The 12,156-nt window shown below is 42.7% G+C and overlaps 1 protein-coding gene across 1 annotated transcript in view; it reads right to left on the bottom strand.

Moving 5' to 3' along the window:
• Positions 1-219: 219 nt before the first annotated feature.
• OLFM2 (olfactomedin 2) overlaps positions 220-12,156 on the bottom strand; it is a 173,114-nt gene continuing 161,177 nt past the window's right edge. Inside the window, exon 6 of the mRNA XM_063293986.1 lies at positions 220-1,136. Within this exon, the coding sequence (XP_063150056.1) occupies positions 459-1,136 (678 nt within the window). The 3' untranslated portion in view covers positions 220-458. The remainder of the gene's footprint in view (positions 1,137-12,156) is intronic.

Genomic DNA, 12,156 nt, shown 5'->3' with positions numbered 1-12,156 from the left:
CCCTGTGCCAAGTTACTCATTTGAACCAAGAAAGGCCCAAACTCTTCCAATCTCAGCGAGACTGTCTTTATTTGCCACTGGTAAATAAGTAAAATAAAATCAATCGAAAAATAAAATAAAAAGCCCTCCCCACCCAAAGAAGCCCCAAATTAGATTCATGCATCATCAACCACAGGAGAGAGAGAGAAAGGGAGAAGAAAGGGAGAAGAAAAGAAAGAAAAAGAAAGAAAAAGAAAGAAAGAAAGAAAGAAAGAAAGAAAGAAAGAAAGAAAGAAAGAAAAAGAGAGATGAAATTTCTTTCATTTATTATGTAGAAATAATGGCATCATGGAGTTTTCCCAGGCCACCGAGTTTTCCTAGGCCAAAATTTGGTGGCAGTGCCCCCCACCCTCCCTAAGATAACAGAGAAAATGAACAAAATGACAACCGAGAGAGTTCAGGTCTCTTCAATCGTGGTATTATAATTCCCCTGAAGTCTTGATCACATGGAAGAGAGTCACATTGTAGATGACCTGGTGGCCATTGTTCCAGGTGTAGAGAACCCTCTCCCGAGGATTGTAGTCCAACATGGATATGTGGGAATATTGATTGTGGAAGGGAATATCTGTGTACTCATAGCTAGAAGTGTTTGTGTAGTAGGCAAAATAGATTTTTGCCCCAGCCAGGTGTGAATTTGTCACATAGAGGGTCCCACAAATCATGAAGGATTCCCCTGCGCTCCGCTTGGGGTAGCCAGTGTCCCAGCTGCGTAGTATCTCCAGTGTCATGGGGTCCATCCTGCTCACCACGATGTTGCCAGCATTTTGGTTGGTCGTGTAGACTGCCCAGAGCCCATTCTCGTCCACCATGAAGTCGATATCAGAGAAGCCACCCCAGGAATACGGGAAGGTGTTGTTGTAGCCAGCAGTGTTGAGGCTGCGTTGCACAACGATGCTCCGTGAACGGAAATGGTACTTCACCACAATGTTGCTCTGATATTTGTTGTAGTAGAGGGACCCGTTGAAGACCACATGGCCAGTGCCTGCCCAAGGATGAGGCAGCAAGTGCTGGACAAAGTTTTGCCCTGTGATGAAGTCATTCAGGGTACGATACTCCAGAACACGACGCCCTTTGTAATAGCCATCCATATACCACACCTGAGGAAAAACATAATGAGCTGTAATGAGACAACACTTTTGCTTTCCTAGTGCCCCTCAGTGTGGAGAAAAAAGAGCAGAGGAAGCCGAAGATACTCTCAGGGCCAACCTAATACTAAATGTCAACTTTCCAATAGTAAAAGTGCCCTAAATCATGGATTATTCACCTAACCCCTTTTGGGGGGGTTCACAGAAACTATAAATGGATAACACTGTCAGGCTTCACAAAACATGCTAAACTTGAATGTGGTTGGCTACTTCGCGGTTTGTGTGTTGTGCAAGATACCAGTAAAGCTGCAATTCTATAGATACTAACCTGGTCCCATTGAATTCAATGTGGCTGATTTTTGAATTGTTCTCAAAAATAGGATTGCACCCTAAGGCTGAAATTTTATCTCCTTGGCTTCAAGGGCAACCTAATTACCTCTGAAGATGTGGATGACCATTAGAGATAACCACTTGCTGCCATCTTGTAGTCATCCAGAGTTCTGCAGCTCAGCGGGTCACATATTGCCTCTGGGATGACCATCCCTGGTTTGAAATATAAAGAGGACTTTCCTGGCCGAGACATTCTGGTCTCTTATGCCTTACAGCAGCTGCTTCAACACCATTCAGCAGAGTCATATATCTTATCCAGACCCAGCTTGGCCACTGGAATTTGGCAGTAGCTGAACAGTTAGAAATAAGCTCACTCCGTTCCCTGGCCTGAACCCCTTTCAGAGGGCAGCTCTTACTAAACAGTTCAGGAAACTCAGGTTTTGAGGGGGAGATGGTCTGAAAGGGATTCCTCTTGTGTAAAAAGGTACATTTATATAAGGTTATGATTTCTCAGCATTGGAAAATTTTTATTATTAATTATTTTTGTTATTTTGACCTTGTTTATGTATAGTAGGAATGTGAGCTGCTCAGAGGTGATTGACAATTAGAGCAGGATGTAAGCCCAGTAAAATGAATGAATGAATATTTATGGTTGATACAGTCTACAGCCTCAAAAAAGTTTTCTTGCTGTAAAGCAAGCATGTCTATTCAGGATTATTTATCAAATATTAATTAGGCTTTAACCACTCAGAAACCCTGAGGAGTTATTTTTGCTATATGAGGACTTAAAAAGGATTCTTTTGGAATAAAGAATATTCTTTTACTGCATTCCCACACATGCCCACCCATATGCACACATGTGCACACCAACACAGACATACAAAACCCTCCTTTCCTGACATATTTTGAGATCAGCTCTTTCCTATGAGAAGGACATGATGCAAATTATTTCATACTATTTACTGTAAGGCAGTGGACATTTGCTCAAGGGGGGACAACACTTCAGTAGAACAACGGATGGAAATAGTATCATAGAAGAAGGCTTCTCAGCACCATGATGGAGTGAGTAAACTCTGGTATGTGGTTCACTTGGGGTGGTAAATTCTCTTAAGGGGTATGCAGAGACCTGAATTTATTTTATTTTTATTTATTTTCTATCCCACTTTTATTATTTTTATAAATAACTCAAGGCAGCAAACATCCCTAATGCTCCTTCCTCCTCCTATTTTCCTCTCAATGACGACCCTGTGAGGTGAGTTGGGCTGAGAGAGGGGGACTGGCCCAAGGTCACCCAGCTGGAATTCCAAGGGGAAAAAGTGCTTTGCCAACTCCTTCAAGGAGATGCACCTTTACCCGGTCTCGTGCTGTTGAGTGACCCCAGGAGAAGATGCATTTGATTTTAGGAGGTCCCAACCTCTTACGTGTGCTCTGAATCACCTTTTCTCCTCCCAATCTGGATTATACTGCACAAAGGAATCCTGGGGCTCTGATGCCGCTGAAATAATCCTGATTAATTCCCCCTGAAAACAAGGACACTTTGACACCCAAACACTGTGTCCCTGTGTCCTCATTATACCACGGACTTGGGAAGATTTTCAGCAGCTCAGTCAATCAAATTGCTGGCTCTACTGTTGGTCCCAAGGAAATGCTGTGAAGCCAGTTTAACAGCATTTCCTCTGGAGCTGTGGGGCAGGGGGCTTCTCAGTAGCAGGAGCTCCCCCCTCAACCCACCTCCTGAAACCAAGGTGCCATAGCATCTCTCCATTCTTTAGGAGGGACTAGAGGACAGCTTTGCCAACACTGCAGTCACTGGTTTTTCTTTGAAACCAAAACAAAAGCAGCAAAGAATGCACAAACTTCCTGCTTGCAATACTCAGCTGGAGCAGCAGTGAGGACACTCAAGCAGTGCAAAACTGCCACAGAGGGTAAGAAAGGTGAGGGAAGCCTGTGGCCGTACTGAAGTGTCCAAACTTACAATCACATTGTTTTTAGCAGACATGGCTGTAAATACTAATAGCTGGGTTGGGCGTTTTAAATCTTGATTCTTCTTATTGCCTTAACAATTTATTTATTTATTTATTAATCAAATTTATCGCCGCCCATCTCCCAAAAGGGACTCTGGGCGGTTTACAATAAAACATAAATAAAAATATAAAACTGTAAAGCACTATAATACACAATAAAATAAATATGATAAAAAACCCGATGGCTGGAAGTTCTTTATGATTTGCAGGCAGAGCTGGGTCCTTCTAAGAAACTAACCATCCCCAGGAATGGCTACTGTCCCTCCCGCCCCAGGCGTAATTACAGAACCAGGTCTTTAGCTGTTTCCTAAAGTCCAGGAGGGAGGGAGCCAATCTCACTTCCGGGGGAAGGATATTCCAAAGGGCAGGGGCTGTTGCAGAGAAGGCCCGCCTCTAATTCCTTGAGAATTAGCAGCTGTGCAGAAGTATCCTTTGGCAACACTGAAATCATGAACATTGTGGTGATCACCATCATCAGCATCAGCATCTTCATCATTTCCAGGATGAAAGGGCCTAACTTTTAACATCCGCCTTCCACAGAGTCAGAATAGCTGTCTTTCCCAACATCCCTAACATGGTGCCCTGTAGTTGATTTGGGCTACAACACCCTTCGTTAGCCTGGCTAACAGCCAGGGTTGATAGGTGAAGTTGTTTAAAAATATTGGAAGATTTTTTAAAATCTTTTAAATAAAAAAAATCTTGTTTATCAATTGCACTGCTTGGTGTAAGAATATGCAATAAGCCTCCGGTGTTAGCAAAGGAAAGTACTTTTTTTCAAAAAAATATCCCAGCTGATGTGTTTTCTAGTTCCTCAGTTCCAGAATGCACCGCAGATGGTGCCTTATCATCCAATCTCCTCCAAATTCTGTGTATCCTAGTCATCAGTCTATTTTTCTTTATCTCTCTTATATCTTACATTTCTACTCAGTTGAGTAGAAGGTTGGTGCTTGCGCTGTCACTAATTTTCAGATGCAGACAGACTCTTTTGGAATTCTTCAGCAAACAGGCACTGTGCTTTTGATTGTAATATCAAGAACAAGAAACAGATTATATTAAGAAAAAATTATTTCCAGCCAATGTGGCTGTCTGTTATCATTGAAAAGTGTTCACTGTGAGCTACCAGCATTTTGTACCCAATACAGATGAGTAAAACAAGGCAGGAATATTAAAAAAAAAAAAAGTGGGGGGGGGGAGTCCATACAAAAAGGAACAAATTTTGGTATGAGTAAGAAGTGATGATTTAGCATTCAGCCTCTGGGACCATGTATGAAAAACTTGTTTGGGAAGATAAGCTTATTTAATCACCTGCAAATTAGAAATAAATCCTGCCTGCATACATGTAGCTATGGGCCACACTGAAGGCCTGCAGATTTCCATGCTGCAGTTGGAGTCCTTGAGAGCACTCACGCACTTCCATCAATCTTTCCTGCTCATTCTACACTGGGAGATTTGAATTAAAAATCTGATCCATGAGTCTGTGGTGAACACAGAACAGTGCTACTTCCCTTTTACTGATCAGGCTGCAGTAAAGCAAAAGAAAAAAAACCCCCAGAAGAAGTGCATCTGGAACAGCCCATAATGAGAAAGAATGGGTGGCAACTTCTCCATTCATTCCAGAGCTTGCCAGAGCTGAGCATGGCACATGGCCTGGAGACCCAGGATCCTCCTACCATATTGGCAAAAGCTTGATCTGGATGAAGCTGCCATGTATTGATCAACATGGCAACATCTCACTTAAGGAGTGAGTGGCAGGACAGTGATTGACTGATGGGGTCATCCTGACAAAGAGGGAGCCTTCAAAAACCTCTCAAGAAAACGATCCAGCCATTCATAAATCATTGCCTGTCGTTTGTATGATGGCAAGCATAAGGTGTGAAGGGACTGCTGATAATCACACTTACGTATTCACTGACTGGGGAAGAAGGGAATAAGATGGTTCTGGTCCAGAAGCAAAAGGAAAATAAATGGGGGCTGGGGGAAAGATACCCTCAGCAGTTGCGTAGAAGGGATAATTTGGGGACATGCAGCCAATTGCCCAGGAGTTAAAATAAAAAATAAAAAAGCTGTACCCCCCAGACTCAGGCCCACAGGATCTGGTGATGGAAATGCAGTTATTTGGAATGAGCGCAAAAAGAACAACAAAGCCACAGACAACATGTAAAGAGTTAAAAGTGCAGCGAAGGCACTGAGAGGGGTCTGACTGTCTAGAATGCTAGAAGGTGGGGAGAAAGAGCAGTCTAAATGCAGAGGCGTCAAAACTAGAGTGGGCTCCTGCTCCTGCTGAGAATGATGCCTGGTCATGGAATGGGACCACACCATGTGTAAAAGCTGGAAAGAGGCCGGGTTCACACTTGGTAGAACAGAACAGAACAGAACTCTTATTACGGTCACAGACCAGATTTACACTTGGTGTTAATGCCTGGCTTACTGAACTAGCCATAGTGGCCCAGTTCACACACAGCACCAAGCCATAGAACATACTTTACAATGGCTAAGTTGAAACATGACATATACCCAAACCAGACAAACTATATCACTGTTTAGTACCATGTGGAAACCCAACCAACAACAGCATACTGGTCATGGTGATCATGGTCAGATCACCTCTTGCAGAAAAGTCCTCTCGAGGTACCTTTCACTACCAAGAAATAGACAGGGAATAAATACGGGCTCAGGGAAGTGCAGTGGTGGCATCTGACAAATGCTGCAATTGATGTCCCTGCATCAAGATGGAAGGATGTAATAGTCCTCTTGTGTGTTTTTATTTTTCCTTGTTGAATCATCTCTTCAGCAGCTGGCAATATCCCTGGCTTCTCATACTTCCGTTAAACCTCCTCTGATTGGGGCTTTTTAAAAAGAGTTGCTGCTGGTACTGCTAAGGGAGAATTGTTTCTCCCCCTGGAGACATTTGGAGACCACAAATTATAAGACCATTTGCACCCAGTTTTAATTTGACGTCCTACGAATAAGGGCAACCTCTGTTGTAAAGAAGCTGAAGCGCAGTCAGCAAAAATGATTTGCCCAGAGCAATTTCCCAGGGGATTTCCAATAGTTTAGGGTAATACCCATAATCCTAAAGCATGGTGGAACATTTGCATCACTTAACCTTTTTCTTGCCTGCCAAGTTTATTTTCACTGTTTGTTCCTTTTTCACTGCTCTCTGTTTCCAATTTTTCTTTCTGATGGTTCTGAGGCAGGAAATAAATCCTGGTGGGATGAAAAGTAACCCAGTTGTCAGGGTTGCAGAGGAGAGTAAGAGATGGAAAAAGGGGCAACTTGGCACATAAAATGGAGAGATGTTTGTTTGCCCATGTAAGACCTAGTTCCATGTCGGTTGCCTGCAGTTCCTCTGGAGACCATTGGCTCTCTCTTCAGCCCTCACCAAATGCCAAGTCTACTAGTTCTGCTGTTGATTTCTCCATCTGCAGCCTGATCCTGACACTCAGCGGGGGTAGCGCCCACGTCTCCAGTGATCTGTTTCCCTTTCATTCCTCTTTAAATCATTAAGCTGCCTTCACCTCCTTGCTTCAGATTGGTTCTGCACAGCATCTAATCTGTAGTCCCCCCCCCCCCCAAAGCTCAAGGATGTCTTTTGAAGTTTAAAATCTCTTTCCCTGCACACTCTCCAAAGAAAGGGAGTGGGGAAACCTGCGTAACATCTCAATGGAGACTTCAGTGCTTTCTAAGACCCTCAGAGGGAAATGTCAGCTAGAAAAAAGATAATTGCAAACATTTGCTTGATCACTGCATAGGTCGGTAGGATGGAAACTGAATGAAGTTGCAAATAAATACTGTTCCCCAATTGGCCTTGAAGAGATAAAACTAAAAGGAGAGAAAGCTGATGCCCCGTCCCTATATTTATTTATTTTAGTTCTTGAAAGCCTATCCCATGCACAGGGGAATCTCTCTTCTTTTTATCCTCACAATAACAACCCAGTGAGGTAGGATGAGCTTAGAGAGAGTGACTAGCTCACAGTCACCAAGATAAATTTCCATGGCAGACCATGGGGTTGAATCTGGATCTCCCCAGGTCTAGTCCAACACTTTAACTACACCACAACACATTAACTGTCCCCTAAACCATGGCTTGTGTTTCATATAAACCAGGGACACTTGTCACAGTTTCACCATAGCAATGTAGGAGCCATGGTGCTTCCAATAGGAAGGAGGCAAATGATGGAGTGAGCATCCCGACATGATCTGCATATATGTAAGGAGCAGAGCGTGTGTTACGACGCTTATGTCATCATTCTGATGAACATGCCAGATTCTCTGTTAGGAGCCATCTTCATAGATCTCCACAGCTGGTTCTGGAAACAGATTCCTTGTAATGGTTCTTGTACTTAGATCTGATCAATGCTTTCAGAAAACAAAATCCAATCCAATCCAATCCTATACTAAAATGAAATAATGGGTTTCATGGGTTTTTTTTGTGAGATAGAGATGGTATAGACTAGGTTACCAGTCTTAGTCATTTCTATACCATTTTGGCCAGTATGCCACAAATACAACCCAAAGCCAGCTTTACCCCCAGGCATGCCCACTTTTTGCTATACAAGCTAGGATTTCTCACATAGATTACCTTGCAAGCCAACCCACTGTTACCTGCGTGCCACCAACTAGGAGGTATATGCAGTGTTCTGACAGCCAAGGAGAAGAGCTAGAAAGTCATGGGTAGATGGAGTCAATGAGATCCTCAAAAAGAACAAAAGGCAATGGATGAGGATCAATGTACGGGCTTGGAGTGGAAGGTTAGCAAGGAAAGAAAAGTATGGAGATATATGGTGAATGGGTTGGTATGAAGAGGTTTTGTCTGCGTTTCCTTTTCTTGTTCTTAACTCATGCCTTAACTGTCTTTGGCTTCACATTTGTTATTCCTTTTCTGTGCTCTGCATAACACTGCTTATCCCAAAAAGGAACAACATGATTGTTTGCATATGATTCAGCCTTCCTTGTGGCAATCTAAAATACAGGTGACAGAAATGTATGCTAAATATTTTCATAAACAACTAGCAACCTGTAATTAATACCTTGCATATAAACAATTTTCAGGCAGAAAGTTAGCCCTGAATCTGTCTCCCACACATGCTGGCTGGTCTTTTACTTATTTAAAACTTTCCTATGTTCTGCCTGTTCAAAATGAAGTTATTCTCCAGGGGACATACACAAATACATTCAAATCACTATTTAAAAACATAAATTAAAAATGTAAACCAACAGTAGCAGCTAATACTGCACACAGCTATAATTTCTAAGCAGCAAAAAGTAAAGCAACCAAAGTAAAATGAATTAACTCTGCATAGCAGAGTTGATAAAATATTAAAGTATACTGTTAAAAGGCCTAGGAAGATAAAAATGTTTTTGCACAGGGCCAAAATTAGGGTCCAGTTGTTCTTTGTGAGGGACAGAGTTGGGGAAGACCACTGAAAAAGCTCATTCCCAAACAGCAATCCACCATTTTGTACATAATTACTACTAGGACTTGAACCACACCCCTTTTCACATCTGGGCAGCATAAAACACACAATGCTGCTTGTACTCATGAGAGACACAAGCAGGGTAGCTCAGCTGTCTCTATCCTGGTATGCTTCAGGTGCACTGGATTACATTACCCATGGTTCTCAGCCAGCATGGCCAATAGCTCATACTATGCTAATTCATTCTGTTATCCATGATCCCATAACCGGAGAAAAAAGGGTCTGCAAATGCCAGTTTGTAAACTCTGTCCAAAAACACAGAGTGGGCTTCCTGCCATCCCAATTTCTCCTCCCAGTCATTTTCACTCAGCTTTATGTTGCCCAGAAGCTCAGCTGCGGAGGCTGAGTAAACCTATCCCAGTCTTAACAGATGATTTATGTGTGTTTTAATAAATGTTTTATCTCCTTTAATTTACCGAGTTAAAGCACATTTTCACTCTTTTCTACTGATTAAATGCCTGAGTAGTTTTTAATTACTGAAAAAAATGTTGTGATAGCAAAGAAGCAGGCAAGATTGGTTTCATACTTGGAAGATGATCAGATCAGACAAGGATCTCCTCCTTGTTCTCTTTTGGAAAGCTCAGTTGGATGTCTGTTGTTGTGTGTGGATGCAAGATGGGTGACGTTAGGTTTTCTTCTCCATAAATCATTCATTATAGTTTCAGAACACTTTGCCAAGCCTTTGAAAACTGGGAATCAGTGATTCTACAAAAATATAGAATGGCTTTCAAGCTTATTCATGTCTGAACATTTCAACATCAGTTCACATGGAAGTCCATGAATAAGTCCCCATATCAGAGGTGGAGAATCCAACTCTCAGGATAATAATGAATGACAGCAGCCACAGCCAGCCTGGTCAATGGCAAGAGATGCTCATAGTTGTGGCTTACCAGCATCAGGGGGCCCACAGTTCCCTATCTTGCTCTACATAATGAGAACCCCCTAAGTAAATGTACTGTAACAGCTATGGATTCCATACATTGCAACAGGAACAAGCAGGGAGCCCCTTTGAAATGTATTTCAGTTTTTTCATAGCCTATTCTTCCTGATAGAGCCACTTTGGTGTACTGGTTAAGGCATCAGGCTAGAAGCCAGGAGACCGTGAGTTCTAGTTCTGCCTTAGGCACAAAGCCAACTGGGTGTCCCGGAGCCAGTCACTCTCTCAACCCTAGGAAGGAGGCAGGGCAAACCACCTCTGAAAATCTTGCCAAGAAACTGCAGGGACTTGTTCAGGCAGTCGCCAGGAGTCAACACTGACATGAAGGCGCCCCACCCCCCCAGATCTTCCTGACCCAGTCAAAGTTCATTTTGGACTGTAGCAGAAGTGGATAATTACTACCCTAATCCACTAAGAGAAGGGGTGCAATCTAGTAGTAAGAGGAGACTGGAACAGATTTTCAGAAGTCAGCTGCTGCAGTCATCAGAATCTTTTTACATGATAATTCTCCTTCAGAGACTCTTGGATGAGCTTGCAACAAGCCTCTTTGGAAGATGTAGATCAGCTAGTACTGACACCTTGTAATCAGAAGACTGGAAGTAATCAATTTCCAAAGGGCTCAAGCTCAGTATCTTATAGTGGGATCATGCTCCATCTAGATCCCCTAGTTGTTTGACATACTTCAGACACAGCATGAGGTCTGAGGAATGTTGTCTACAGAACAGAGAGTTTCATGTAGATCAGGTGGTGACAATCTCTGGACCAATGTGCGGTGCTATGGGGAAACAACACTGCCTTCTCTCCTACTTCCCATCTGATCTTTCCTAAGCTCCAAATATGTGTTAACCGTATTTCTACGCAATGTGGTGAGTTTGGTTTTGACTTACTGTGATATGATGTGAATCCAGCCACTGTAGTTTATGGCTTGGCACAGTATGTGACCACGGCCAACCGTAACTTACTCAGTAAACCATGCTTAAAATGAATCATGTCTTAAAATGATGTGCGTACTCCAGAGAATCTGCAACTTGTTAACCTTTCTTCCTGTTCCAGCAAATGTCATGCATCAGCAGAGTTGAATCCATTACAAGTCAAACATGCTTTCCATTATGCAATACTAACAAAAAAAAAAACCCCTAACTTCGATTCTGAAATAGAAATCTCCAACCACCCAACACTGTTTTCCTGGGGAAGGCCTGTTATGTTTGATTTATATCCCGCCATTCCTCCAAGAGATTGTGGCTTCCATTGGGATCTCCCTCCACTTTATTCCCATGAAGGCAACCTTGTGAGTGGGCTGAGGGAGAGTGACTAGCCCAAAGTCATCCAGTGAGCTTCCATGGCTGAGCGTGGATTTGAACCTGGGTTTCCCCAGTTGCAGCACAACACCTTCATAACTATATCACCATGCCAGAAAAGTGTCAGAATCAAGCTGAAATCTGTTGCAGTCAGGAAAAAAGGAGAAAAAAATCCTTTACTGACCAAAGTAAAATACTTACAAAGCACCAGCAAAATGGGGCTTGGAGTAGAGTTTCACTGACTCTACCACATTAAAGAAAAAGAAATAACCAGGGGAAAGATTAACCAGGAGGGAGGGTAAGACCCCAAAGGGACTGTCTGTGGGAGCCCCTTAAATTTGGTGACATCTATATTTACACCATTTATTCAATCCAGGCCCATCTCAGTCATGGCTTTGAGAGTTCTCTCCCAAGAGTTATAAGCCTGGCCCAAGCTAAGGCTGCTCTTAAGAGGTTTTATAAAAACAAAAACAAAAGCCAAAAACCTTCTATTGTCTGGCTTTTTATTGATTTCTTTTTGGCTGAGGAGCATTTCAAGATTGTATTTTGCTATAATTGGTTCAGTTAAAATTGCTATGTATATTAATGTGGTTTTATGAATATATTTGGCACTGAACAGCATTGCTTTTATGCGATAAACCACCTTGGAAAGATTATGGCAGTTAAGGAATAGATAAAATAACACAACACATTGAACTCCTAACAAGGTCAAGAAATGCTGCAATGAAAGTTGCACATTGATATGCACGCACCAAATTCAGCCTATAGGTCGTACACTAGAAACTGGGAAACGGCACAGGGCTGCAAGGTGAGGTCTTGCCCTGATACCTTCCCACTTCCACTGAAGTCGCCTCTATCTCTTCCCTAAGGAGGCTCTTCCTTTCAGAATGGGGTGGCAGAACTATCTTGACCTCAGTGGAGCTCTTTGGAGCCACATGAGTGGGTGAGGCTGGGGTGAGGCCAGGG

The sequence above is a fragment of the Candoia aspera genome, chromosome 2 (assembly GCF_035149785.1).
Source record: "Candoia aspera isolate rCanAsp1 chromosome 2, rCanAsp1.hap2, whole genome shotgun sequence".
Lineage (NCBI taxonomy): Eukaryota > Metazoa > Chordata > Lepidosauria > Squamata > Boidae > Candoia > Candoia aspera.
This window is presented reverse-complemented; position numbering and strand designations above follow the sequence as displayed.